A 25,862-nucleotide genomic window follows, 5' to 3' on the forward strand; every position below is an offset into this window, starting at 1 on the left:
AGGAGCGTTGCTCATGCAGCCACAGAGCAGCCTGAAATCTTCCTGCAAGGTAAGGGGCTCAGGAAGGTGGCTTGGGCCAATGTCTGTCAACTGCAAAACCCACTTTCATGTAAGTAATGAAAAAGAGCCTGGTCAATCCAAAGGCTGAGGAGAATGAGACAAATGCAAAATCAAAATTCAGACTTCACTGTCATTTTGCATTAGTTTAAAACCTGTATTTCCAATAGACCAAACTACACTGCATAATTTAGTTCAGTGTAAAAGGACACTGAGGCCAGGTGCATTCCCACTGAATGCCCTGGAGCTCATTCGTAGGTCACTTCAGAGACACACACCTTCATTTCCCTCAGTGAGCAGGACTGAAGGAAGTATCTTGCTCATGAGAAGGCTAGCAGGCTTATTTCAGGGGGAAGGGTGCTCCAGAAAGACAAAATCACTGGAGTCACCACTATGGAGGGTCCAGACTTTCTCATGCAAAGCCCAAGGAGCTTGGGCAATGCAGTAGAAGTTGGAGTCAGAAGGTATTGTTCTTCAATACCTGAGGTAAATGAAAAGGCACCTAGACAGGCAGGCAGACCAAGACAACAGGCACACCAACCACAACACACCTGCAGGATTGCACTGCAGTCAAAAGGAAATGTTCAGTCCAGAATAGGGTTGACATCTGTCTCCCTGGGGAATGGCCCCAGTTAACTCAGGAACATTTTCTTAAAGGCAATTTTAGAGACCGAGATAAATTCCCTGTTCTGTTAAATAGATTCTTTGGAAAGTCTTGTCTCAGCGTATATTTGAACAATTTAGAGAAGCTGGGAATCTTATCCCTGAAAGATAATTCAGCAATTTAAGTTAAGTAGGTGCATTAAAACAAACCATATAGACATGCCAATTTAGTGAACCTCTTTATGAGAAAAAAAGAGATTTGGTCTCCTCTTTTTTTAATCATTAGTAGTTTTCTTTGCAAGGAAAAGAACAATTTACATTAAAAGTTCATTCTCATTCTAATGAAACTAATGAAACAGCTCATGTCTGCAAAGGTTTATCCATGTTTTTATCTGTATTCTGTTGAGTAGTCCCAATAATTTAAGGGTAATTACTCATACTAGAGGGGTCACACAGATCACAGCAGTATTTTAACTGCACCTAATGTACATTGGCTAAAATACATGCTAAGAAGAGCCAGAGAAGATTCATCTCCACAAGAAAAAAATCAATACTGGAGGAGCAAGAGAGGTAAAGATCAACAAGGAGAAATTTCAAGAGATACTTTCCTAAGCCCTAATATATTACTATAGAAGATTAGATATACATTTGTCTGTAAGGGAGCATGGGTATGGCTCTTTAATTGTACATCTATTCCTATATCACTCACAGCGACTACATTTTTTTCAAGAGGAAAATGATGTTATCAAAAGCTACCAAGAGCTACTGCCTGCACCTGCAGGAAGGTGGACTCACCCATGGTTTAGTATTTTTCATCTCTGGCACCTGTGACCATAATTTCCAAACTGTGTTTCATAGGTTCACAGTAAACTGCGCATCACTGGTACACAAATCCCTATTACCCATTGGAAAACAGCAGGAAGATAGGTGAGAGCTGGTCCGTAAGAACACAATCATGGCTTTTCTTCCTGTACCAGGTTTGTTAACAGTATAGCAAATAGCACTGATAAACACACCTGTAGCAAAACATATATGTGTATTCACAAAAGAAAAACCTCACTTCCAGATGCACTCAGTCTTTCCCTTCCCCAACCTGCCTCTCATCCTCAGGTATGCGTTGTACTTACCCTGTTCTTTCAAAGCAAGATGACAGTAACTCACCCCCACCACATGCTGAACTGAAGAACTCTTACAAGATTTGATTCTGTCGGTAAAACCCTTAGTCAACACAACATATCCTCAAATACTCCAAAAATAATTTCTAAAGGATTTATATTGCTTTGGTGGTCAAGCTGTCAATTTCATTATTTTTTTCATATTTGGAAAGCACAGCTAGAATCATTTCCAGTACTCACTCTGATGGAAATACTTGCAGACGCACATAAAACCTTGATTAGATTTGCTGTAGACTTGTAGGACACACTTACACTGTAGGTAAGTAAGAGGTGCAGCAAAGCTGGTCCAGATAGACTGAGTCCCTCTTGCCCAGATAGGGAACTTACCAAAACGCCCCAGCCTTCCTTTGCTCCCAGTATAAACAGATTTCCTTCTAAATGAGATGCAGGGGCACAGGAAAGACTCAGTCCTGCCCAGCAATTCAGAGATGTGACCAGCATGCCTCGAACTGTGGGGAGCCCCCATGACTGCACCTCTTACCCTACCCAAACAGCCATGGACAACTACAAGAAGAGGAAGGAGGGAGACAAGTAAAAAGGAAATTCTGTTCTTTGGATGAAAAATCTGACTGACTACAGGTAAGACTTACCCAAGATTCTGATCTGCATTACGCTTCTAATCCACTTTAATTAAGCAATTAAGTATTTTTTGTGTTTATTTAATTTTAATTAATTTTAAAATATAATCTGATTTAAACATTTAATCACTATTGAATCATTTAAATGTTGAATCACCATCCCTGGAGGTATTTAAAAGATGGGTAGATGTGGTGTTGAGGGACATGGTTTAGTGGTCATCTTGGCAGTGTTAGGTTAATGGTTGGACTCAATGATTTTAAAGGTCCCTCCCAACCTAGACCATTCCACGATTAAACTGCTCTGGAATATCCCATGTTTTTCCTGATTTGTAGCAGTGCAACAAGAGTCTTCAGCATCAGGTTCCAGAAATTGTGCTGGCACTCTACTTCACCACTGCAGTGTAAGCCACCTTACTCGATACAGGCTTTCACAGGCAGCATTTCAAGGCCTCTACTCTGCAGGAGCTCAGATTAGGTACAGCATTGCTCTTGCTTTAGGCTCTGTCCAGTCACCCCTACAAATTCGTGAAACTGCCCAAAAAAGTTTGACAGTCCACCCTGGCTGCCTTCCACACGCTGTGGTTGTTACTGATGCGAAGCCTGTTCCACCCTGATATCAAAGGGGTCTAGGAATGTGAATCTGTGAACAAGAAATATTTTTAAAGCCACCTGCAATATTTTGGTGTCTATAAAATATTTCTAAACACTTACAAACAGAATTGCTGATGTAAGGAAAGGAAAGGCTGGCAACAGGAAGACTAGCACCCCTGCTTCCAAACTTGCACCTCTCCTGGTGCAGGAGGGGATACACAAGGAGCACAGACTCCTTGTACACTTGATAATGTGAAGTGTCAGCTGTCATGGTTGCATTATTAATGCCATTTTAGTGTTGCCAGTCTTAGCTGTAATGATTCAGTTTACGGCCTTACGATGCATTTTTCTGACAGATGTAAGGGGTGGAACATGAAAACTGCTTTATCTCTGTGTGTTTTATGACTCTTGGTGATACCAACTAGGGAAGAAAAGCCATGTGTCTGATCTTGAAAACACAGCAAAATTGGCCCATGGCTGCTATTAAAGCTGAGATTAGTTCAGAAATCTGGTGATCCACAACTTCCCATGGCAATTGAGACTGCTCTGATGTCCCATTAAGCTTCCTGGTCTCTACGTGGGAGAAACAATATTCACTTAATGAACATACGTATCTTCTCTGGATTTGGATTAGGAGAAAAAATAATCTTTTTAATCCCATTCTTTACCTTCCCTGCATGGGGACAGAAGTGAAATCCTTCCCCAGAGCAACGCAGCCATCCTCCCCTATTGTCGGTTTTTCACAGGGGCTCTGTGGCTCTCCAAGACTCGCTACCATGCCATGATACTCTTTTAATAGCCGCAACTCATTGCAACTTCTGGTCGCTGGTTTGGCCGCCACCTTCGCAGATAAACCAGTTTGATGTAAAGATGTTTGATCCAGCTCCATCTCTTGCTGTCTAGAAATTGTACCGTCATCTCTGTTATCCAAGTACATCTGTCCCTGGGGGGTGTTCTCCTAAAGAAAGTGAAAACAAATATATTAGGACTAAATTGAATTGACTCAATGTTTACTTCAGTACAAGTGTGTTAAAAATGCCAAGCAGGAGATTTTTTGTGCACCTTCGGATATTTCTCTTGTTGGCTTATTTCCACTAGGAATAATTCCAGTGTTTTAAACCTCCCTGCAAACTCAAAATTAGCCATTATAAAAACCATTGGAATACATAAAGAGATGGCTCTTCTACTTTTTCTAACTCTACCGTGATTTTCTGCCATGAATTTCCCAGAAACTTGCACTGGCCTATCCCACAGAATAAGCCAAAGTCATCTCTGCATCGGAGGCACAAGAGCCACTGGTGCAGAGCATCTTCACAACTTATAACGGCACTGTGTTCAACACCATGACATGGCTTTTCTCCAGCAGCTGTGGTGGCAGCAGCTCCATCAAAGCCACCACTCTCCTCCCAGCCTGTGGGCTTCCTCAGAAAGATTCTGTTGCCCTGAAGCTCTCCCACAGCTGATGGTCCCTGGTTAAGCAAAGCACGCACTCAAGCTTTATGAAGACAGTTGCCAGCAGCATTTATGAAATGCGAATCAAACCTTGATGAAAATTAGGTTCTATTATATGATTATTAATGGTGATTATAATAAAAGTTACTGCATAACAGTCAAAAAGCTTTTATGCTCTCATCATTAAAGTTCAGCATGAAAAGTTATAAAAACACTTCAGAATCCCACAAAGTGAACAAATCAGACATGAAGACTGAGTTAAAGATCAGACTGTCTTAAACACACGCTGTGGAGTCTAATCATGGGAATATTTCAGTGTAAATTGCCAAAGCCACCGCGGAGGACAGCAAGAGCTCGGGAAGCAGGCCTGTCAGCCTCCAACATGCCTGTAGTGGGGGAGAGCGGCCTTGTCGGAGCACATACCTGCTCCTCCCTGCGGAGATCTTAGCACAGGACACGCAGGTAGACCTGCAGGGCTGTGGGGCAAAAATAGCACTGTAATAGAGAACAGGCTCTGCTTCCATCCCAGCAGGAGAAATCACTAGAAACAGAAATAGAAAAAAAAAGCTAATGATGATTTTGTGCAGCTTTGAGCTCTCATGACCTTGCAGGCTAGAAGGGAATGGAGGGTCCTGAAAGAAAAGACTGAATATATGTCACCACAAGTGCAGATCTTGGCTCCAAGCAATCTGAATCAGAATTTCCTCTGGTGGCATTTCCTTCTCCAGTCCTGCATTTTTGTTTCTATTCCTAATGGCCTTAGTTCTCATACCCTAATCTTCTTCACCTGTCCTTACAAGTAGATGGATTAAATTGTTTCTTCCCATCATTACATAGTAGCTGGAGTACTGTGTCTGGTCCCAGTCCCCACAATTCAAAAAAGAAGCAGACAAGGGGAAGTCCGAAGGAGAGCCATGAAGATCATCAAAGGGCTGGAGAAACTGCCCTGTAAGGAAAGATTGAAGGAGTTAGGTCTTTTCTCCATGGAGAAGATTCAATGACGACCTCCTCACAGCATCCCAGTATTTAAAGGGAGCCTACAAAGAGGACGGAAGCTTTCTCTTCACAAGGAACCTCCACATGGAGAAGACAAGGGTCAACAGGTACAAGTTGCACCGGGAGAGGTTTCACCTTGAAATAAGTAATAATTTTTTACAATAAGAACAATCATTTACTGGAACAACCTCCTCAGGAAGGTGGAAGAGTCCCTGTGACTGGATGTTTTCAAGATGTGACTGAACAGTGTGATACATAATCTCATCTAGGCTCCCTTTCCCAAGAAAGGTTGGACCAGGTGGTCTTTCAAGGTCCCTTCTAACCTGAGCTGCTTTATGGGTCTATGATTAGCAGCCTGGAAAACATCATCATAAATAAACCTTTGCTTATTTGTACTGTCTTGGTTTTCTTGAAAGGGATTAAAAAGAAAAGGAAGGTAGGGAGAGTGCGGTGCAATACCGAAAGAAAGAAAGTGGCAGTTATTGACTTCACAGAGCTCCCATTTTTGAACACAGCTGGCATACATCAAGAAACACTGAAGATACTTCAATTTTCAGTGGATAATACCTCTCCCCCAGATATTTCCCTAAAGGGACAAACCCCATTGTCAACCACTGTACGAAGCACAAACTTGGCTGATGTAATACCAAGCACACTCTTACTGAGTTGGTCCAGGGCTTCTCCATAGCCTGGAAAGCGTTGAATTTTGGTGATCAAAAACAAAATTATGACTGAAATTCCTGGAAAGCCAGGCTTGCCACTTGTGCCATGGGATCTGAGGCTGGAGGTGTCGGGAGGGCAAATGCACACCATGCGGGGGCCACCACTGTCCCCCAACAACTTCTTGTCGCCTCTGGTAGCCCTTTGCCCTACCAACCAGCCAGTTTTGCCTGTTCTAGGATCTCAAACTGCCGTCCTTCCAAATAAATAACTTTGAAATGCAAATACTTTCAACTCCAAATGGGAAAGATAATTGCTCTTGTCTTCAGTCTCATTTTATGTGTTTATATACTGGTTTTACTAAGACACTCTGTAAATCATAATTGAGATATCTGCCCACTTATTCCATTTTTTCATAACATTTGGTTTGTCTGAGTGCCTGCTGTGAAAATACACAGATTTTTAAATTATGTCAGGCTGTGGAAACATGAGCAGTAAACCTACAGCAACTCAGGCTGTACTAGTTTTTAAGATAACAAAAATGTGAACACACCCTCTAAAATTGATCCTGTCTCACCCCAAAAGTGTGATCTTTTTATCTTGAGGTGAGTAAGAACTAAATTAATTAGGCTTTCATATGTACATAGCCTTAGCATGAAAAACACATATTTTCAAAATTAACATCAGTGAAAAAATAAAGGAATGCCAAGGACAAGAAGCTTGAGAAAAAATCTGATGCCTAGATACAAAACCATAAACCACATTATTGCACGTTCACAAAAGGCCTGGAAAAAAATAATATAATACAGCATCATTTTGCCACAAGAGACAGGTCTGATTGTGATTACCTACGTAGCTAAAACATTGCTAAGGCAACTGTCACCATGGTATCTAAGCTTCTAAGACATCGGTGCATTTACCATTCAAGAAATTCTCAAATGGTCACATTTCTCTGTAGTTACAGAACTTTTATTCACTTTTATTTCTTCTTCCTTTTTCTTAACTTGCAATACATCCATCAGCAATGAGACATAGGTGAGATGTTATTATGTGAAGGTGAGGAGACATTTTAGCCAAAGAAAGTTCATTTTGGGTTCATCTCTCTGGAGCCATGCACCAGCAAGGTTTTTTTAGCCACAGCTAGAAATTGATCTAGCAATCACCCTTCTGGAGTTTGATTATAAAAGGACTAATACAGTATTTAAGCCATGCTTGTTATCCCTTTCATCCCGGTCCAGGAAGCTGAATATGCACTTTTAAAGTACTAATTCTTTTTTTCTTCAACTTTTCAGGTGCTAATAAGGTACATTATTTTATTTACGAGTCTTTGTGTAGCCTGCTTTTTGGTTGTAGAACAAAAAGCTGGTGGCAAGTGATGTAGCTGGTAATACATCATCATCTAAAACATTATTTTCCTGAGTATCAACAAGCACAGCACAGCATTTTTGCAATCAAAAATGAAGCAGAATTTAATCTTAGGGGAGATGAGGCTACAAAATACCACATCTGTTCCAGGTAATGCCCAGAAATAGCATGTTTCCTGTCTTGCACATGTTAGTATTCATCAAAGCCTTTCTTCCACCTAGATTGGGAAAAAAAAATACCTCTGCGCTAAGACACCCTCCCATTATCAGGCAGAAAAAACAAATGCTAAAAAATAACTATCTATATCTGAAGAGGGAGGGTAGGGTGCTGCTGAGCAGAGTGCGCCCACATGCCTGCCTTACCCAGGGGAAGGAGAACATGGCTCTTGAAGCAACACTCACCCTCAGCCCCCAGAGCTGGCATCTGCCAGAGAGCCTCTCTCCCAAGCAAATTTCAAGCCATATCTCACCTCTCTGGGAAGGCTCTCTACAGCCTCTGAGACTAAACAAACTTGTCTCCTGCCCTGTCTCCTCTCTCGGTGTCCCCCTGTGCCAGGAGCATGGCAGGGGCCATGGGTACGAGGTGCTGCAAGGAACCTCCTGCCGCCTCACACTGACAGCGTACACCAAAGCAGACCTGCCACACAGGCACCTTTCTATATACCCATCTCCCACCAGACATGCATCTACTGACATCTTGCTTACAAGTCAGACTGGTGATGTTGTACTGGCCTCCTGTGGCAAAGACACCTTAAAATGGTCTCAGCAGCAGGGAGAAGAGTTGTTATTCTTAGCCTGTGGCCCCAGAGAAACAGAGCAGGGCTTCAGCACAACATCTCGGAAATCCTCCCATCATAGGCTTGTCCTTGCGTGGCCGTTGCCACACATATCCCCAACCCTGCCACCCTGGGGACAGTGAAGAACCACTCCCAGGACTGGTAGATGAAAACTCAGCTGAAAACCTATCCTTAGAGCTGCAATCTGAAAACAAGACACCACACACACACACACACACTCTCTCACACTACCACTACCAAAACACACTTATTTATATTTATTTGAGTGAAGGAAGGGTACTGCAGTGTCTAATGCTGTGATGTGCAAGCAAGAATTCTCGGTATTTCTTAACTGGTGTGTTTTCTCTTATAAATAGAAAGTGTTTCTAGCCATAGGAAGGAAGTAAGACTGGATTGGGCATATAGGATGTAACAAATCACTTTGACACACAGGATTTCACAGTATGTTCTGGTGCACCTGTTTTCCACAAAAACCTTGCCTACCCTACATATAGGATCCCCATTATCCCACAGGGCAGTGTTAGGGGTTGCACAGAATAATGGTGTCCAGAGAAGCCCTCCCTTGCATGACTGAGTGGGAAGACAACAGAGCATGCTGTGCAGAGTGGAGCCACAGGGCAGGCCACAGTAGATTGTCACTACCAATTCTTCCATGGTTTTGGGGTTGTCTTTTCTTGCTGCCCATCAGTGGCAAGAGGAAAGATGTGGATAAAACGTCATCATTATGCACCAAGCATACAAATAAGACTGCCTGAGGTTCCTGTCTAAGATGAGTAAGACTTCTTACTTATGTTCCCCACAATTCTTGGCCCAGGGCTGCAGGGAGGGCAATTTGGCAGGTGGAAGCAGGGTGATGGGCTATAAGAACCTTTGTGTCCTTTGGCCTGCCCAAGAAGAAATTGCTTCAAATTGTACCCATGAGAGCTATTACCAGGTGGTAGCTCCCAGACACAACAAACCATTAAAGTCCAGATACATCATATTCTCTCTCGTCAGGTTGTAAAGTGTTTAAAATACCAAATTATTAACTGGCAGAACCTCCCAGCTACCAGCAAGTTGTTGCATTTCCTTAGTCAAGAAGGGGAAGAACACTGCCAGAGAGCAACATGCGTTCCTAATCCATGTACTACATGGCCAGATCTGCTGGAGTTGAAGCAGCATGGAGGTGTTTGCTATAGCCTTGGGTTTTCTATTGTTAATCTGGGCTGGATACTTGTCTCTAAGAAAGTGAGGAAGGGAAAGTGAGGAAAGAGAGCCACAGCACCTTGAAGGAATTTAGCAGAAACCCCTAAACCTGAGGGCAAGACAGTCTCTGCTGCCCCTTTGGTGGCTTCTTGCAGCCAGAAGGCAGTCCGTGCTGGACCACAGCTATCCCTGACTTAAGGTCATAGAATCATAGAATGGTTTAGGTTGGAAGGGACCTTAAAGATCATATAGTTCCAACGCCCTGCCATGCACAGGGACTAGACCTGGTTACTCAAAGCCCCATCCAACCTGGCCTTGAATACTTCCAGGATTTCGCAGCTCAGCAAGAGCTCTGACACCTTGCTACTTGAACCCCACTGCTTGGACCATGTTGCCCAGATCTTGCTGCTGAGACCCAGCTTCTCAGACCTTACAGCTGCGTTAAGGCAGCAGCCCCTGGTGCGCACACAAGACCTTGACTTCCTTAGTGCCTGGGCTGCTTGTCTCCCCGACTGCTCACAGAGCTCAACAGAGCTGATGGGGATCCAGCAGCAGAGCTTCACCTGAGGACTCCAAGTTTAACAAGACACAGGAAAAACCCTGCTGCTTTGAGTCAAAACCTGGCTTCTGTAAATAGTAGACTCCCCTTTCTCCTCTGCACTCAGCTGGTGCTGCTGCAGTCCAGCAGCTGCTTTGCCTGGAGACATGGCTTGCCTCCTGGTGTCTAGCATTCAGTAGACATCTGCAGAGCTCAGGGGAGATAATGGAAGCGGTGGCCTTGCAGTACAGAGATTCGTCACGGCAGTGAGGTGGTGGCTGGGCTGGAAAATCCTCTGCGGGGAAGGGAAGGGGAAAATTTGGGTGGAGAGTCAGAAAGACTAAGTGGGAGGTCTGTGCCAGGGGGAGTGGTGAGGGAATCTCTGAGGGTTTTGGACACAGAATTATAGAATCATAGAATGGTTTGGGTTGGAAGGGACCTTAAAGATCATCTAGTTCCAATTGCTCTGGCATGGGCAGGGACACCTCCCACTAGAGCAGGTTGTCAAAACCTAAATGAACCCAGGTTCATTCAATGAACCCTTGAACACTTGCAGGGATGGGGCATCCACAACATCTCTGGGCAACCTGTTCCAGTGTCTCACCACCCTCCCAGGAAAGAATTTCTTCCTCATATCTAGTCTAAATCTAACCTATTTCAGTTTAAAACCACTACCTCTTGTCCTATCACTACACTCCCTCGAAAGAGTCTCTCCCTATCTTTCCTGTAGGCCCCCTTTAAATACTGAAGGCTGCTATAAGGTCTCCCAGAGCTTTCTCTTCTCCCAGCCTGAGCAGATGTAACAGAGAGACAAAACAGTGTTGTCACAATTTGGCAACACTTTTTAAAACCATCCTGACAGCAAGACATGGGAGGAAGAGTGTGTGTCTCCTGGGTCACCTCTCAGCGCCTGTGCCCGGCAGGAGAGGCTTCATGCGTGATGCGCATGAGTTGTGCCAGCAGCACGAAGCCTTTCCTGGGACTCTTTCGGGATGGTTCCGCGGGGCGGCACTAAAACACCACCAAAAAGAGCTTTAGAGCCGCCCAGAGCCTCGGGTGTTGGCTGGAAGCAGCCGCTGCCCGTGCTCACCGGCCCGGGCCCCGACGGCCGCGGCGCATCCCGGCGCATAGGCGGGCACAGGCTGACCCCTGCTGGCAGCCTCACAGCCCGCCAGAAATAGGTTTTCCCCGGAAAAAAAAAAAAAAAAAAAAAAAAAAAAAAAAAGCCAAAACCACACAGAGAGCCCAGTTTTACAGGCGGGTACCCCCCCGGCAGTGCCTGCTGCAGCACCCACCCGATTGTACGGGGTAAAACACCTGTAATCAGTCAGCAGAAACTGCTTTCTGCCTGCCCAGGAGTGATCTGACAGGGTAGTCCTACACAGCTGAGGTAGGAAATGTACGTGTCTTAAGCACGTATCTTAAGGTAATCAATAGCAGTGGGTGGTGCACAGGGTACAGTGGTTGGGGCAGATGGATTTTAAGAATTTGCCAGAAAAAAAAAATTAGTTTAGAGAGTCTCAATCCATCAGTCTTGTCCCAAATGAAGCTGGCACTGGCACAGAGACTCCCATCATCAACCAGGCAGTAAGTGATCATCCTGTTAGAAAGGTTTGGTTCCCCCTGTAACCTTATCCCATGCAAAAGATCCCCATAAATTCAGAATTTTTTTTTACAGAAAACACTGTCCCTGAATGTCTACGTACCAATGCCCTGCTCTTACTCAGTGTTTAGTCTAAAGAGTTGGTTTGAGGAGCCTTTTAAAAGGACCCTTTGCTGAAGGAAGAATGTAAGTGAAGAGCTCATGAGCTTGGTCATTAGGAGCAGGGAGTGCTGCAGGCATACTGATAATCAAACAGGCCAGCTACCAGAAAAAAACCACCCAGATAGACCAGTAATTTCCTTTTTCCTTTCTTAATGCGTCTGTCAAAGAGATGAATTCAAAGCCCATTAAAATTCATAGACAGACATATAAAGTGTGTAAGCAGGTATAGATAACTAAGTTGCAATACATTATAAAGTGCTCACCACCATCACCACCTTTACATCCTAGGCCCCCATAGAGCCCATGGGAGAGGTAGGCACTGACCGCCAAGCCCCCATCCAGCTCATGCTACAGTGGACCCCTGAGACAGGGCCAATGCACCATGCTCCAGAAATGCCTGTACCTCCCTCTGAGTAGCAAGAGATGTGGGGCTGAGGGAGGTGTGTACTGTAAAGATATCTCAGCTTTGGTGAGTTAATTTCCAGTAAAGGTCTCTAGCTTAACGTCAGGGACCAGAGTCACTGGGAACATGAAACCTGGTAGCACCAAGTAATGCTGTACAGTTACTTGGACCAACTCTGAGGTTTGGCCATTTGAAGACTTACTTAATACTCTATTGTCACATCACTGAACTGGTGCATACAGTGCAGTAGATTTCTCACTGGAAAGCCACGCAAGTAAAGGGGAAGGGAAAGTGAACGTCAATATGAATACAAGCCACTGAACAACTTATTCAGCCAAGGCTACTCAAGCATGAGAGTTGTGTTGCCTGTGCACAGGGCCAGTGAGGGACCCTCACTGGAACCAAAATGGAGCCCATATCTTAGACAAACGGGAGAAAAAAACAGCTAAGTACTGAGCAGCTAAATACTATCTAAGTTTATGAGCCTGGAGGTTCAGGGGGCTGTGTCAGAAGTAGGTGCTGTCAGAAAGAAAATGGTGCAACTTTGAAAGATACTTTTTTGGATTTAGGTCCTACTTTTGGAAAAAAAAAAAAAATAGAGACCCTAAAAGAGAATAGCAAAATATAGCTAGGGATCATCCAGCACATGCAGCTTGCTGGGAAACCAGGCAGCTTTAAAAGGAAAAACAACCTTCTTCCTGTCATGACCTTCCTGTCATGTAAACCCAGAGAAGTTTTTCTTCTCTCCTTAAGCTATGCCATTTGCTTTTTATGACATAAAGTTAATGTTTCTGCATTCTCTTAAAAATTAGATCCACACCAAATACCATGTCTCAAGAAAGCTAAATGGCCTGCTGAGATGCCCAAGGCTTTTCATGGCATCTCCGTGCAAGAAATTGAAATTATTCACACTGATGAGTCAAACTCCAGCCCTCTGGCCTTGTGAAAGGACTTTTGAGAGCTTGGTACTTCTCTGTTGCACTTTCATAACCCATTGTTACCTGGTCATGGGAAAGCAATGAGATTTCATGTTCTCAAATCATGCTGAGAGCTTCTGTGGGTGACTGCTGAGGTAGAGAGAGGCAAGAAAACCCAGCTCTGCAGCCCCTGCAACAGTCCTGTGTCACCCCAGCTTATGCAAGTGAAGGCAGAGCAGAATGTCAGCAACCCAGGCAGGAAAGGCTGTTAGGAAGGAGTATTCCAAAATCTTAAATGTCTTCCAGTGGGTTTTTATTGATTATTACAGATTGCTGGCATTGTTATATTTACTTTGGGTTCTTTATTATTCAGACATGTCAGGGTAAGATATATCAGTGCTCTATTCCCTTATTCGATGTGTATAAAGGCCTTGATATCTTCCTTTTTTAGTAACAAGCAAGACAGTAGGGAGGGGTTGATTAATTGACAATACATTTTGAAATCATTAAACTAAGCCTGGCTAGTTTTGTCTCTGCTTCAGAAAAAAAGAAAATTCAGGTTGCCAAGTGGAAAAGGAACACTAATATCAGAGGTTGTTTTTCTTCTTAGTTTTATGCCAATAGTTTACTAATAAATGTTACAAGTTCTTAGCAGAACATTCTACAGACTTTCAAGCTGAACACCAAGCTCCCTAAAACAAAGTGCAGAAAAAATGTGTTATTGCCCCCCAAATAACATATCTAGATGATTGCTATTCCCACAGTGGCAATCGTTCTTATCTCTAACTTGATAAACTGCAGGTGCTTGAAATTGCCGCAGCAGCTAGAATACTGATACGCAATAAGCGTTCATGTCACATTCCTCCTGTCCACTGTTAGCCTAAATTTACTTCATAGAAAAGATGATGATAAGGAGTCTCTTTGCACAAAGGAATTAGAGCCTCCATATGCCTTGGCAGCTGTACCATGGAAAAAGATAATACCAACGGGTGCAGAAGAGCAGAGTTCACGATATTGCTGGTTCCTCCTTTATTCCAAACAAGCAGCAAAGCAGAATAAAATAGATATTTTTTTTTTTTCCTACAGGATCCAAGTGTGAATAGAGGTAGCAGTGAGACAGACTTAACAGTGTTTAGCAGGTCTCTTTGCCCTACTGTTTCAGACTGGAGTTTGGTTTGTGAAATGCCCTCTGGTGCAGCAATTATTTCAACTGGCAAAAAACCCAGCATACTATATATGATTATACATTTCAAAATTAATTTAGATTTTTCATAGCCTGCTAATATTGCGGAGTTTTTACTTCACTGCAGGTAAAAATAACTGCTACATGATTTGTACCCCATGATACACCCAAGACAATTAAACCGGAGAGGGGACATTAAGGGAGCTAGTTAAGCAGTTTGTATACATCCATTTCCATATTGAATGCTCAAAAAAGTTGGAGTTTTTATTTACTTTTTAAATTATTTTTTTTTTATTTAAAAAATTGTTTCCTTCCTGTACTAAATGGTTTCATGGCTATATTCAGAAATTAATCATCAGCACAGAACAAAATTATTTCCTGTTTTACAAAGCAATGAATGCAAAAATAATACTCCTCTGAGACAGTCATGGCAAACAGCAAAGCATTCCAGGTGCCAGACAGTGGTCCTGTAAATGGATGTAGCTGTACTGATTTCAGGCATCGTTAGTACTTATTCTTCTTTCCAGACAGCCAAAGGGATTTGATTCTGTTCCTACCAAAGTTTTGCTTTGATTTTAGCTGGGAAAGGGTCAGACTTGATTGAGCTAATAAGCCTCAGTTTGGATTAGAAATTTCAGTGCTATTCTAATAAACTGCTCTGGTATGAATTAGAAAGTGACCGAACATACACTGAGCAAGCTAGGGTGAAAATGAAAAGAGATATGTTTAGAACTTTCTTTTCTGGATTTGGGCACTCCATTAATGCCCTACTGCTGTACACAGCTTTTTAGCTGCTTCATGTTGCAAAAGAGCCTGTTTTTACTTACATTCACATTGCTTAGATAAAAATGAACATGCCCTAGAAGGAAACACAGCATCTTCAATGAGAACTGGTTTCTGTGCTCTTGACGCCACTGGTTCATGTTACAGTCCTGACAAATTCACTAACTTCTCTCTCAGCTTTAAAGCATTCTTACAAAACCAAGAGGCTGAAAGCACACACTATGGGTTGTAGATTTGTGAAGCTGGTAGCTTTCTGCAGTGTTAAAGCTTACGAAAATCCAAATCCAAGCTAAAATGTATGGAATGTGAGCCTCGCCACCAGGCATTATCCAAAATGCACTGAGGCTAGTGGGAGTCTTTCCACTGACTTCACTCAGCTTTGGACCAAGCCCTTCAAAGACGTAAAATGGGCTTGAAATGTTTAGCTTGTGAGAGAGATTTGGTTACAAAGAGAAGTTGCCCAAATCTGTGACTCCTAGGAGAAGGCTGAACTATGCAACCTCAGGGCCAGAAGGTCAAAATCACACAGAGACACTGCAACCATCATGCTGGCAAGTCAGCCCCATGGGCACGGGCAGAGGAAAGATGGGAAGGGAAGGAGACCAGCCCAGCCCAAATCCACAGCAGAAGAGGAGGTCTATAGATAGCAATGCTGCGGCTGGTGCATTTTTATTTTCTGGCACTGCTCCCTGGAGACCACAATGTTTCCTCCTCCCTCAGCCATGGCAGACACACTTCATGATGGTGGGAATGCGATTATGAATAATTTTATTTAGGTATTTCTGCGAATAAGGTGTTTCAAGTATAGCACAGAAGCAGAGCTTTCCTACCATGATAAAAAAGAAGAGCAAGGAAAATCTGCAAAATGGCTAAGCACTGTAAATGTTCCAGCAACCGGGGATTGCTTTAAGCATTTAAGAGGAGAAAATGAAGCCACAGCCTGCTGGCTGCCACAAAGAGACAAGAGACAGGATTTCTGTTCCCTGATTTACTATCTGTTTAAGTTTGTCTCAGGGCTAAGGTGTGCCTTGTGTCCTAATTAACATTTGTCTGTAGGTTTTATTTAGCAAAGCTGTAAATCATTTTAAGATTTTGAGGAAGAACATTACAGTAGTAACAGTAAGTGCCTTTGCTCATCAAAGTGTTTCGACTATGCGGGAAAGTACACCTGAGCGTGTTTCCCTGAAAGGAGGACCGACAGTGGCCTCTCAGTTCAGATTATCTTAATGAAACTGCCCCGATGAGTGATTACATTCGTTGGCACTCGTGGAAGACAGTGCATTCCTGGGCAGAAAGTTCACTGCACAGAAGAGTCATTAGTGAGCCCTTCTGTGAATCCCTCCAAGTCTTCAGAAGGTCTGCAGCAAGAATGCATTTCTGAAGCAGCTGCTTAAAGATCTGAGGAAAACTTGGCTGGAAGAAAAACCACATGATCCTCCAGTCCCTCGAGTATTTTTGGCTTTCAAACGCTAAGTCCAATGTGACATGACAGCCTTATACAATCAAAAACTCACCATTGACCAACAGAGCGATGTGACACCGTGACGGTTAGACAGAGGAGGGGAGGGAGACATGCACCCACCTTTCCCTTTCTGTCTTTATTCTTATTCAAAATTTTTCAGACTCTATCAGCTGAGATGGAAATGAAAACTTCACACAGTGACTCTGGCTGTCGTGCCAGGCAGCAATCTGGCTGCGAGCAAGTTGCCCTGAGCATGTGTGAGCATCATGTACACCTTTTGTCAAGGAAGAACCCTGGGCACAGCCAGCTCTGAGCTTTTGAAAAGTTTGGATGAGTTTGTTTCACCTCTAGCTCTAGCCCTCCATCGTCATACTGTCCCTTTAGAAATCTCTATTGCAAAACAGCCCCTGAAAAATATAATTTGCAGGTCACAGAGCTCAACAGAGGGCTGGAAGAAACTATCACCTTGTTATGTGACAACTGGATCCACTCTGGAGATGACACCCTGTTCCCACTGTGGACACAGGTACAAATAAGAAAGGGAAAGGAGATGAAAATGTTTGGCCTGACACTCACACTAATGACTCTTCTTCCTACCATAAAACTAGAGCAAGATATATTTGCACTTACTCTAAATCCTCTTTTTACAGTCACAGCAGTGTAAATGAATGCTAGGATTGGTGGGAATAAGAACTATTATCTTCAAAGAGATAATTTGACCTATCTAAACTTCACGGCAATTTCGCTGCAATCCAGAATTTTCTTTACCACGATACAATTTGAAAATCTCCCCCTAGAAGTCATAAGAAAGTGGAAGACAATGACTAGATAATTTTGTGCATCCCGAAGTCTTTAATTTAATCATGGATCGTACTTCAGGAGATGTATTGTTCAAAGATACATATGAATTGCACATCAAACTGCAGACATTTGTTTCTTTTGCTTCATACAAGATAATTGCTAGATTATGGATAATTGTTAGATAAAGTAGTCTTCTTTTAATTTATCAAAGTTCACAGAAGTTACCTCACAGCAGAAATAGTTCTGAGTTAACTGAGTAACAAGAAATTCTAAATTGCTAACTTTCTCTGACATCCAAATAGTCTGTATTCTAAAGCTTATTATCAGTTATTTGAAAGTAAATTAAGTCTCTCTGATGCTCACAGTAGCACAACTAGTTTATTGCTTAGTAGGTCCCAAAAGAGTTATGTTTATTCCATTCAACTTTTTTGGAAGTGTTCATTAAATGTGTTGCACTGAATATATTAAACATTTTTCCTGATTCATGGGACTTTAAAGCAATCTGTGGGTAGAGGCAGAATAATCTATTTACAAAAAAAAATAATTAGTTTCTCTTCTGTTTCATTAAAGGCAAAAACTTGGACCTCTGAGTTGATTTCTAGAGCAGAGTATAAGTGGCTAAACAAAACTAATTCACATTAAGAGGTAAAAAGGTGTCTATAATCTGTGAATGACTGATAAATATATGTAAAGCATTTGTAAAAGAATGCATAACTTTGATCCTTTCAAAATGTAAGGAAAACCAGTAACAGCTGCTTGGTCCAAGTATTGCATTGTCTAGAGCTGATGTGAGAAGTTTCCTTTTGAAATTACAGAAGCCTTTAACTTGGAGTTATGTGCCCCCAAATTATTGAGATAGCTTTTTCTTAATGGACAGCATTGCCATTTTAATTTTTTGTGATTATAAAATGATTTTAAGGCAGTCACCTGGGCCCATTCAGAGCAGCATTGCTGCTGTGCAAATAATAAGTCTAGGAACAAGGAATGCAGCCTATTTACAGAAAATGAAGCTATATAGCAGGGAGCTGTGGCCCTGCAAAATTATCCAGCATCTAACAGACAAAGAAAGCCTACAGTCTCCTGCACCATATAGCAAAAAAAGGACAAATGTAATTCTTGAAGGTGTAAGTCCAAATAGTGGACAGGAATTGAGATTGTTCTTTTCCCTCCATGTAAGAATTTGTTATCTACGAAGTGCTGGGTCTCCTCTTTTGGAAAGGAATTTGGAAAAAGGGAGGTAGTGCAGAAGAAAACACAATGAAAATAATTCAAGGGCTGGAGAAATACCTTACTGCAAGAGAGACCAAAGATGTTCTATCTGTCCCATTTTTCAAATAAAAAGATGGAGCAATGACAGGGCTACTAGGCCACCTTCACAGAGGGAAAATATCTAGTACTAAAAAGTTCGTGAACTTAGTGGACAAGGCATGATACAAACTGATGGCTGGAAACTGAAGCCAGATAAATTCAAACAAAAAATACAGCACAATTTTTATGACTTTTTTTTTTGCTAAGTCTTCATATTGATTAACTACTGAAACAAACTACTGAGGACAGCAGCCTGGCAATGTCTTCTTGACTGGAGTTATCACTGGGATATCTGCTTAGGCAAGGCACAGTGCTCAGTTCAATGCTTGGAAAACTGGCTGAAATGTGCAAACGTGTGATAAAAATGTGAGAGTTGGAGTCGAAAGTCCCCCTCGAGCCCCAAATGCTATGAAAGTTCAGCTGTACAAATTTTCTTTCAGACCATGATCTCGAAATCATTTGGGGTTAATTTTCCAGCTCAGGAAATAAATCAGTGACAGTATCAACTGGAATTTGATTTTAAGACCTTGACTTTGCAGATCTTTGATAACAAGCAGGAAAACAGAAATGGTTATCACAGTAGAAAAAGTTGTTTCAAAAATCCTTAGAGTAATCTATTCCTTTTGGACCTATAAAACCTTTAGGAGGCTAAGGCGAAAAAAACCATCTAGTTATCGAGATTTTTTTTGTACATTTTCATGCTTAAAAAGCAATGCTTCTGCCAGCAATTTTCATTAAACACTGTTATTTATAGAGCCACTTCAGCAATGAAATAGGAAGCTGTAATCACACTCTGCATGCTTTGGCAGCCCTTGACATGGGCAGGATGTCTGAGAGGTACTGTATTCAGACTATCTTTTTTTCCTTTCTTAATAATAATAAAAAAGATAATAAAAATCTGTCTTCAGAGCTTCCATATAAAAGGGGAGAGCTCATTAGCTGAGAGACACACAAAATGCAAAGAGCTCATTATACTTTTGCGATGAAGATACCAAGTTTAGCTAGACATTGTATTTTAATTGGATTTTCCAGCTGTAAGAGCAGAAGAGTCTCAAAACTAACCCTCCGAGGGAGGAGAAGGAGTAACTCTTTTCTTTCTCTTTGAGCCCCTATAGCCATCGGGACATCTCCAGATCTTTGTTCCTCATTACTCCAGCCGCAGTGGAACAGATCCCTCACCCACCCTACAGAGGAGGAAGCTGCTGACGATGAATGCTGATACCTTCAGCCTCCCTTCCCAGCCCCAAGCTGCTGAACCTGCTGAAATGCCTTCCTATAGGCCATACTTGAGAGACACTTTGTTGTGTGCTCTTCTCGTCAACCCAGCTCATGTTCCAAACCTGAAATACCTCGGCCAATGCTGCTTCTCCTTAGGAAGCTGTTAAAACAGACCCTTCTGCCCCAAGGGAGCTCAGTGGGGTCAGTGGGACTCACAGGCACTAGCCATGGGCAGCTGCAGTGCTGGGAAGGCAATCTTGCTTCTCCAAGCAGGCTCCTGCCCCTTGCTGCCCACCATCTGCACACGTGTTCTCCTGCAGCACCAGCAGGGTCTGTCCAACAGCCTTGCAGAGCATGTCACTGACCCATGCTGTTGTTTAGGCATAATAAGAGATTCTAGAAAATGAACGTAGGGTGGCTTTGCTTCCCTTTAACACTCGGAATACAGTTAGAAAGCTCAGAACAGGCTTCTTTCTCACATTACTGTGTGATATGCGCCATAGAATAATTCATGTTGTAAGGAACCCATGGAGGTACTCTAGTCCCAACCCTGCCCAAACCAAGGCTAATGTCAAACTGAATCCAGGTTGCTCAGGGCCTTGTTCAGCCAGGTTTTGAATATTTCCTCATTTGGAGATTCCTCAGCTTCCCTCTGCCTGTTGCATTGCTAACCTACTTTTCTTACTGTTGATTGTATCTGTTGTCTCTTGCCTTTTACCACGCACCTCTGAGAGGAGCCTGGCTCTGACTCCTCTATAACTGCCTTTTATTCTTGAAGGCAACAGTAAGATCCCCTCAAAGCCTTCTCTTTTCCAGGTTCTCTCAAGAGAGAGACAGGCCATAAACTCTAAAGCCTGCACATCAGGCATTCCATATTCCTGATACTGGTGTGAGAAGTGAGCGTCAACTGGCATGTGCAGCCTGAGGAAGAGAGGGCAGGGAGTTAAAATAGAGCTCTACCAGAACATGTCGCCTCTGGTCAGTGTCACTAACATCTTGGGCAGCCCCAAGAAAACCTTTTAAAACCTCTTGGACCTCCTAGTCTAAATACTGCATCAATAAACTTTATCTCATTGGACATCCAAAATTTCTAGTTATTTGAGAATAAAATTATTTTAAGCTGTAACACTATTGCAAGTCCACCAGCAGCAACATTGTGGTCAGCCAGGCAAAGAACAAAATATCTGTTTTAAATTGAAAATGCATCCCAAGTACACTTACTCTTGTTTGCACCTAAGGCAGAGAGACTGGACTGCCAGTCGAGTAGCAGCCCTGTTCCTGCCTGCTCTAAGCCCAAGGGATTTTGTACATGGTAAATGGCTTTGTGCTGTCAGAGGGTACTGTAAGACTCAGATCCTTTTTTGCAGCTGATCTGAGAAAGAAGCTGGAAAGCAGGAAAATGGCTTACTGGGGACAATATCAGACTCCCTGTGCTGTTATCCATGAGAAACAAAGCATCTCCAGGAACATTTGCTTAAGAATTGGAGCACAAGATCACTGCTATCATAAGAACTACTGCGTATTCCCCAGGCAGCGCTACAGGCTGGGGGCAGAGTGGCTGGAGAGCTGCCTGGCAGAAAAGGACCTGGGGGTGTTGGTCGACTGTCGGCTGAACATGAGCCAGCAGTGTGCCCAGGTGGCCAAGAAGGCCAACAGCATCCTGGCCTGTATCAGGAACAGCGTGGCGAGTAGGGCCCGAGAGGTGATTGTCCCCCTGTACTCAGCACTGGTGAGGCCTCACCTTGAGTACTGTGTCCAGTTTTGGGCCCCCTACCACAAAAAAAGACATTGAGGTGCTGGAGCGGGTCCAGAGAAGGGCGACAAAGATGGTGAGGGGTCTGGAGAGTAAGTCTTATGAGGAGAGGCTGAGGGAACTGGGGTTATTCAGCCTGGAGAAGAGGAGGCTGAGGGGAGACCTTATTGCTCTCTACAACTACCTGAAAGGAGGGTGTAGAGAGGTGGGGGTCGGTCTCTTTTCTCAAGTCACACGCGACAGGACAAGAGGAAATGGCCTCAAGTTGCGCCAGGGGAGGTTCAGGCTGGATATTAGGAAAAATTTCTTCACTGAAAGGGTTATCAAGCATTGGAATGGGCTGCCCAGGGAGGTGGTTGAGGCACCATCCCTGGAGGTGTTCAAAAGACGGGTTGATGTAGTGCTGGGAGGTATGGTTTAGTGATGATGCTCCTTGTTTGTTGCGTGGGTGTCTATTTTTGTCAGTTAGGTTGACGGTTGGACAAGATGATCTTTAAGGTCCCTTCCAACCTAGAAGATTCTGTGATTCTGTGATTCTGTATTGGCTACAGTATGTCCGTGTGTAGCACCTGAAACTAGCAAAGGAAAAATCATGAGCTGTGTGAAGACAGTTTTCAAATGGCAACATACAAGCAAGTTATCACTGTGAACCTGGGAGTGTGGTCACAGTGCTCTGGTTCTGTCCCCAGAGCTGGCCCCTCTGACCATCTTCATCAGGACCTCCGAGTCAGGCCAGGAGATGGGTAACCCCAGGGGCACCTACTGCAAAGCACCAGACACATTCAGTGTCACGTGTTAGCTCTTCCTTCAGTAACTTCTTTGGGTATTCATATCCTAAAGATGCTTCAGAAAAACGCTTTGGATGAAACCTTGGTTCCCTTGAAATGAGAAGAAGTTTGTCCTTATTGAAGTCAATGACAAGTACTTCCGTCTTTGTATGTCCAGCAAAACAGAAAAATATATGATGCAGTTTCACAGTTTTATCCAGTCTGCAACAACTAAGTTTCTCTACAGTCCCTACATGCATGCACTTGAACTTATTTACTATTATTCATTACTCGATTTGGAGCATTTAAGTTAATGAAGCTGAAGCAGGTATGTTATGACAGAGTAGGGACTTGAAACCCACTGCTGAATTTTGCCATAGCAATGCTATAAACAATAAAATAAGAAAGAGATGTAAAAAAGCAATATAAATGGAGTGAGAGGGAATGTACAAAATGGAGTCACAACTGACACAACACCAAAGATGTCCCATGATGGCCAAAGACAAGTGATCAAGTGATGCACAGGAAAAATTGGAGTTTACCTGCTGAGAAATTCCTTGAAAACAGAAAAAGGGGTGTATGAGGAGTGTCTTCGGATACACCAGGTCCCTGCTCAACCCCAGACCAAGTTAGGTATGATTGTATGTGAAGTCACTCTACTTTTTTGATGGCCAGTTACCTTATAAATTATTGAGAAGGAGATTTTTTGGCCTCTAGCTAAAGCATCCAGAGCTCCTGCAAAGCATTGTTTGCCTGGTGGGGGGTTTCAGAGACTGCTTTTCTATTAGGAGTTGAAAGATTAACTGCATTTGAGTGTATCACACACAGCCAGTCTAAAAGGAAGGAAAAGCAACTGTCATTGTGGCCAAAGAGAGACATTAGAGAACTGACCTAATAAAGAGAGAAGCACAACATTTGTCCTGGGCTGGAAAAACTCCAGGAGAAGGCAAGAACAGAAGCACATTATGATATCTCATACATCACTCTGCACTGACTCTGTTGCCCCAAATATTAATAAGAGAAGACAAAAGTAGCCCCCAAGCTGTCTGTGACCATATCTATGTCAGTAAGTAGTGTGACACAATCAGAATTAATCTGTAGGGTGAAGGATTGGTGCTGAGGACCTAAAGTCCACACTATACACATCTCAGAAAGTTTTAGTTTGAACTAGCCCTAAACTGGTCCTGCGGACTGAATGCTCAATAGCAGTGAGAGCACCTCTCTTGGTTTAATTTCAGCCAAAAGTGAAGACTGCACTCTGAGACTGCTCAACCACACGAATCAAATCACAGCACAAGGAGGTGGTGGGGACATTCAGTTCAGATGTGTGCTTTTGATCCACATTAAAATATCCATCATAAGACTGGAATTGACATTTGTGGGTAGTCACATATAATGCAGGAAAGGAAAATGTGTGCAAAAATGTGTGCCCACATCCCGAAGAGAAAAACTACAAAGACAAACTTACAACTGTAACCACTTGTTAAGAACACCTGAATGACTGTCTCCAAGGATAGACCAAGGCAAAGCATCCTCTCCACCAGAGGCAGATCCAGATAAAACTGTCATGGATGGCATGAAAAAGCGTGCTGACTAGTGAGTCTTGGAAGCTAACAAGGATGATGCACAGAAAATGTCAAGGAGAAAAGAAGAAAATTCATTACCCCACGGCACCTAAAAAAACCCACCCCATTAGATTATTCATTGATATCAAAGACCATATTGTTCACTGAAATTACTCAGCTTTCCTCTTCAGGAGAAAAATGTTACATCATTGTACAATACTCAGGAGGCAAGGAGTGTTACCTAACAGCCTGGCAGTCCGTCTCTATGAAATACGTATCAGGGGTCACCAAGGATACAGACATGGAGGAACAGCCCTTAAATTCTTAAAGCAAATAACAGTTCAATTGTAAATGGTTATGTGTGTGTGCCTGTTAAATCTGTATTTTCAAATAAGATGCTTCTCCCAGTCTAAATTCACATTTACTTGTTTTTCATTTTTACCCAGCTAGGAAAATTGCTCACAGGCAGGCACAAGCACGATGCACTAGCTGCTGCCCAAACTTATATATGCAATGAAAAGTCTGCAGCCTGACAAAACAGTAAATACACAACGGTACAAGAAACTCTCCTTTCATTCCCACCCTCAGTTAAAGACAGGGATATAGAAGAAGTGTTTGCAAAAGCATTTATTCTGCAAAACATGTACAATAGGTTGTAAGACTGTCATTAGGATACATGGTCATGTTAGGATGTGGACTGTGGAGGAAGAACCACAGCACTGCTGCTGAAATGCAGCAAGACTGAGGTTAAGACACAGTTCAGTGAATCTGTTCCTAGATAGCTAAGGCCATGCTTACGGGCCAGCCATCCCAGGGTATCTCAGACCTACCAACCCTCTCCCTGAGTCCTATGTCCTGCCTTCCTCAGCCTCCAAGGATTTGCAGCTCCTCAAGAGATGATGGCATCTTTGTTCTCCACAGCCCTCGTTGGACTTCCATGGCATAAACTTGTCCAGCTACCTTTTGAACCCATGAAAATTTGAAGTATTCACAAATTCCTGTTGCAGAGAGCTCCTGGCCCATGATACCACATTGCAAGTGATATTTTATTAGAAGGGTTTTCCTGGACAACTGCAGACATTCTGATTAAAACCAGACTGGAAGGGGACCCTAAAGCATCAAAACCACCAAGGGCTCATTGGGAATACAGGGGAGCTGGATTAAAATCTCTGGTCCAAAATGAGATTTGCATCTGAATGTCCCACAAGCCCAGCATTATCCTTGACTTTGGGTATTCTGCTGCTGATATCTACTAATACAAGCTGTTGGAGCTATATCAGGTTTTCAAACTGGTCAACTATACCAGTTTCTGCATATCTTGCGTCAGGGAAAAAGGAGACTTGGCAGCCTGTAGTCAGGGCATTCGTTTCCTGTGGGAAAGACACAGCTTGAAGCTTCTTTCTTCCCTATAAGATCTGAAGCCACCCAAAGACTGACAGCAAAGGAGGACACAGAATCATGACAGTCTAGTTTGGGAGGGACCCCTGGACATTGCCTAGGCCAGCTCCTGCTCAAACCAGGCCTGGCTTCAAAGCTCGGCAGAAAATAGACCAAGGTACTATCAGCTGGGGTACCTAAAGTAGCCCAGTGTTTAGTCCTGGCACTCCCTGAGTACATGAACCCAACGTAAGAAGGGAATGGGCTCCCAGTAGCCAGTAGGTTATGGTTCCTGGGAGGCACAGGCATGGAGTCTGTGTCTCCTGTGGTCAATTGTCATAGTTTCTGAGGAACAGAAGACCAAGTAGCTGTCTGGAAGTGTTTAGGCAGAACTGGGTATCTCCCTATCAATCCATAAGTTCTGTTTTCGTAATATAGTTCCTTGTTTTACCAAGATCACAGAATCACAGAATCACAGAATTGTAGTGGTTGGAAGGGACCTCAGAGATCATCGAGTCCAACCACAAAAAAAAAAAAAAAAAAAAAAAAAAAAAAAAAAAAAAA

At 43.0% G+C, this 25,862-nt stretch overlaps 1 protein-coding gene across 1 annotated transcript in view; it reads right to left on the reverse strand.

Moving 5' to 3' along the window:
- The window catches only part of OCA2 (oculocutaneous albinism II), a 198,692-nt gene that overhangs the window by 165,220 nt on the left and 7,610 nt on the right, over nt 1-25,862 (reverse strand). The window contains exon 2 of the mRNA XM_014960217.1: nt 3,673-3,962. Coding sequence (XP_014815703.1) covers nt 3,673-3,941 — 269 coding nt within the window. The 5' untranslated portion in view covers nt 3,942-3,962. The remainder of the gene's footprint in view (nt 1-3,672; nt 3,963-25,862) is intronic.

The sequence above is a fragment of the Calidris pugnax genome, unplaced genomic scaffold (assembly GCF_001431845.1).
Source record: "Calidris pugnax isolate Ruff unplaced genomic scaffold, ASM143184v1 scaffold188, whole genome shotgun sequence".
In the NCBI taxonomy this organism is placed as follows: Eukaryota; Metazoa; Chordata; class Aves; order Charadriiformes; family Scolopacidae; genus Calidris; species Calidris pugnax.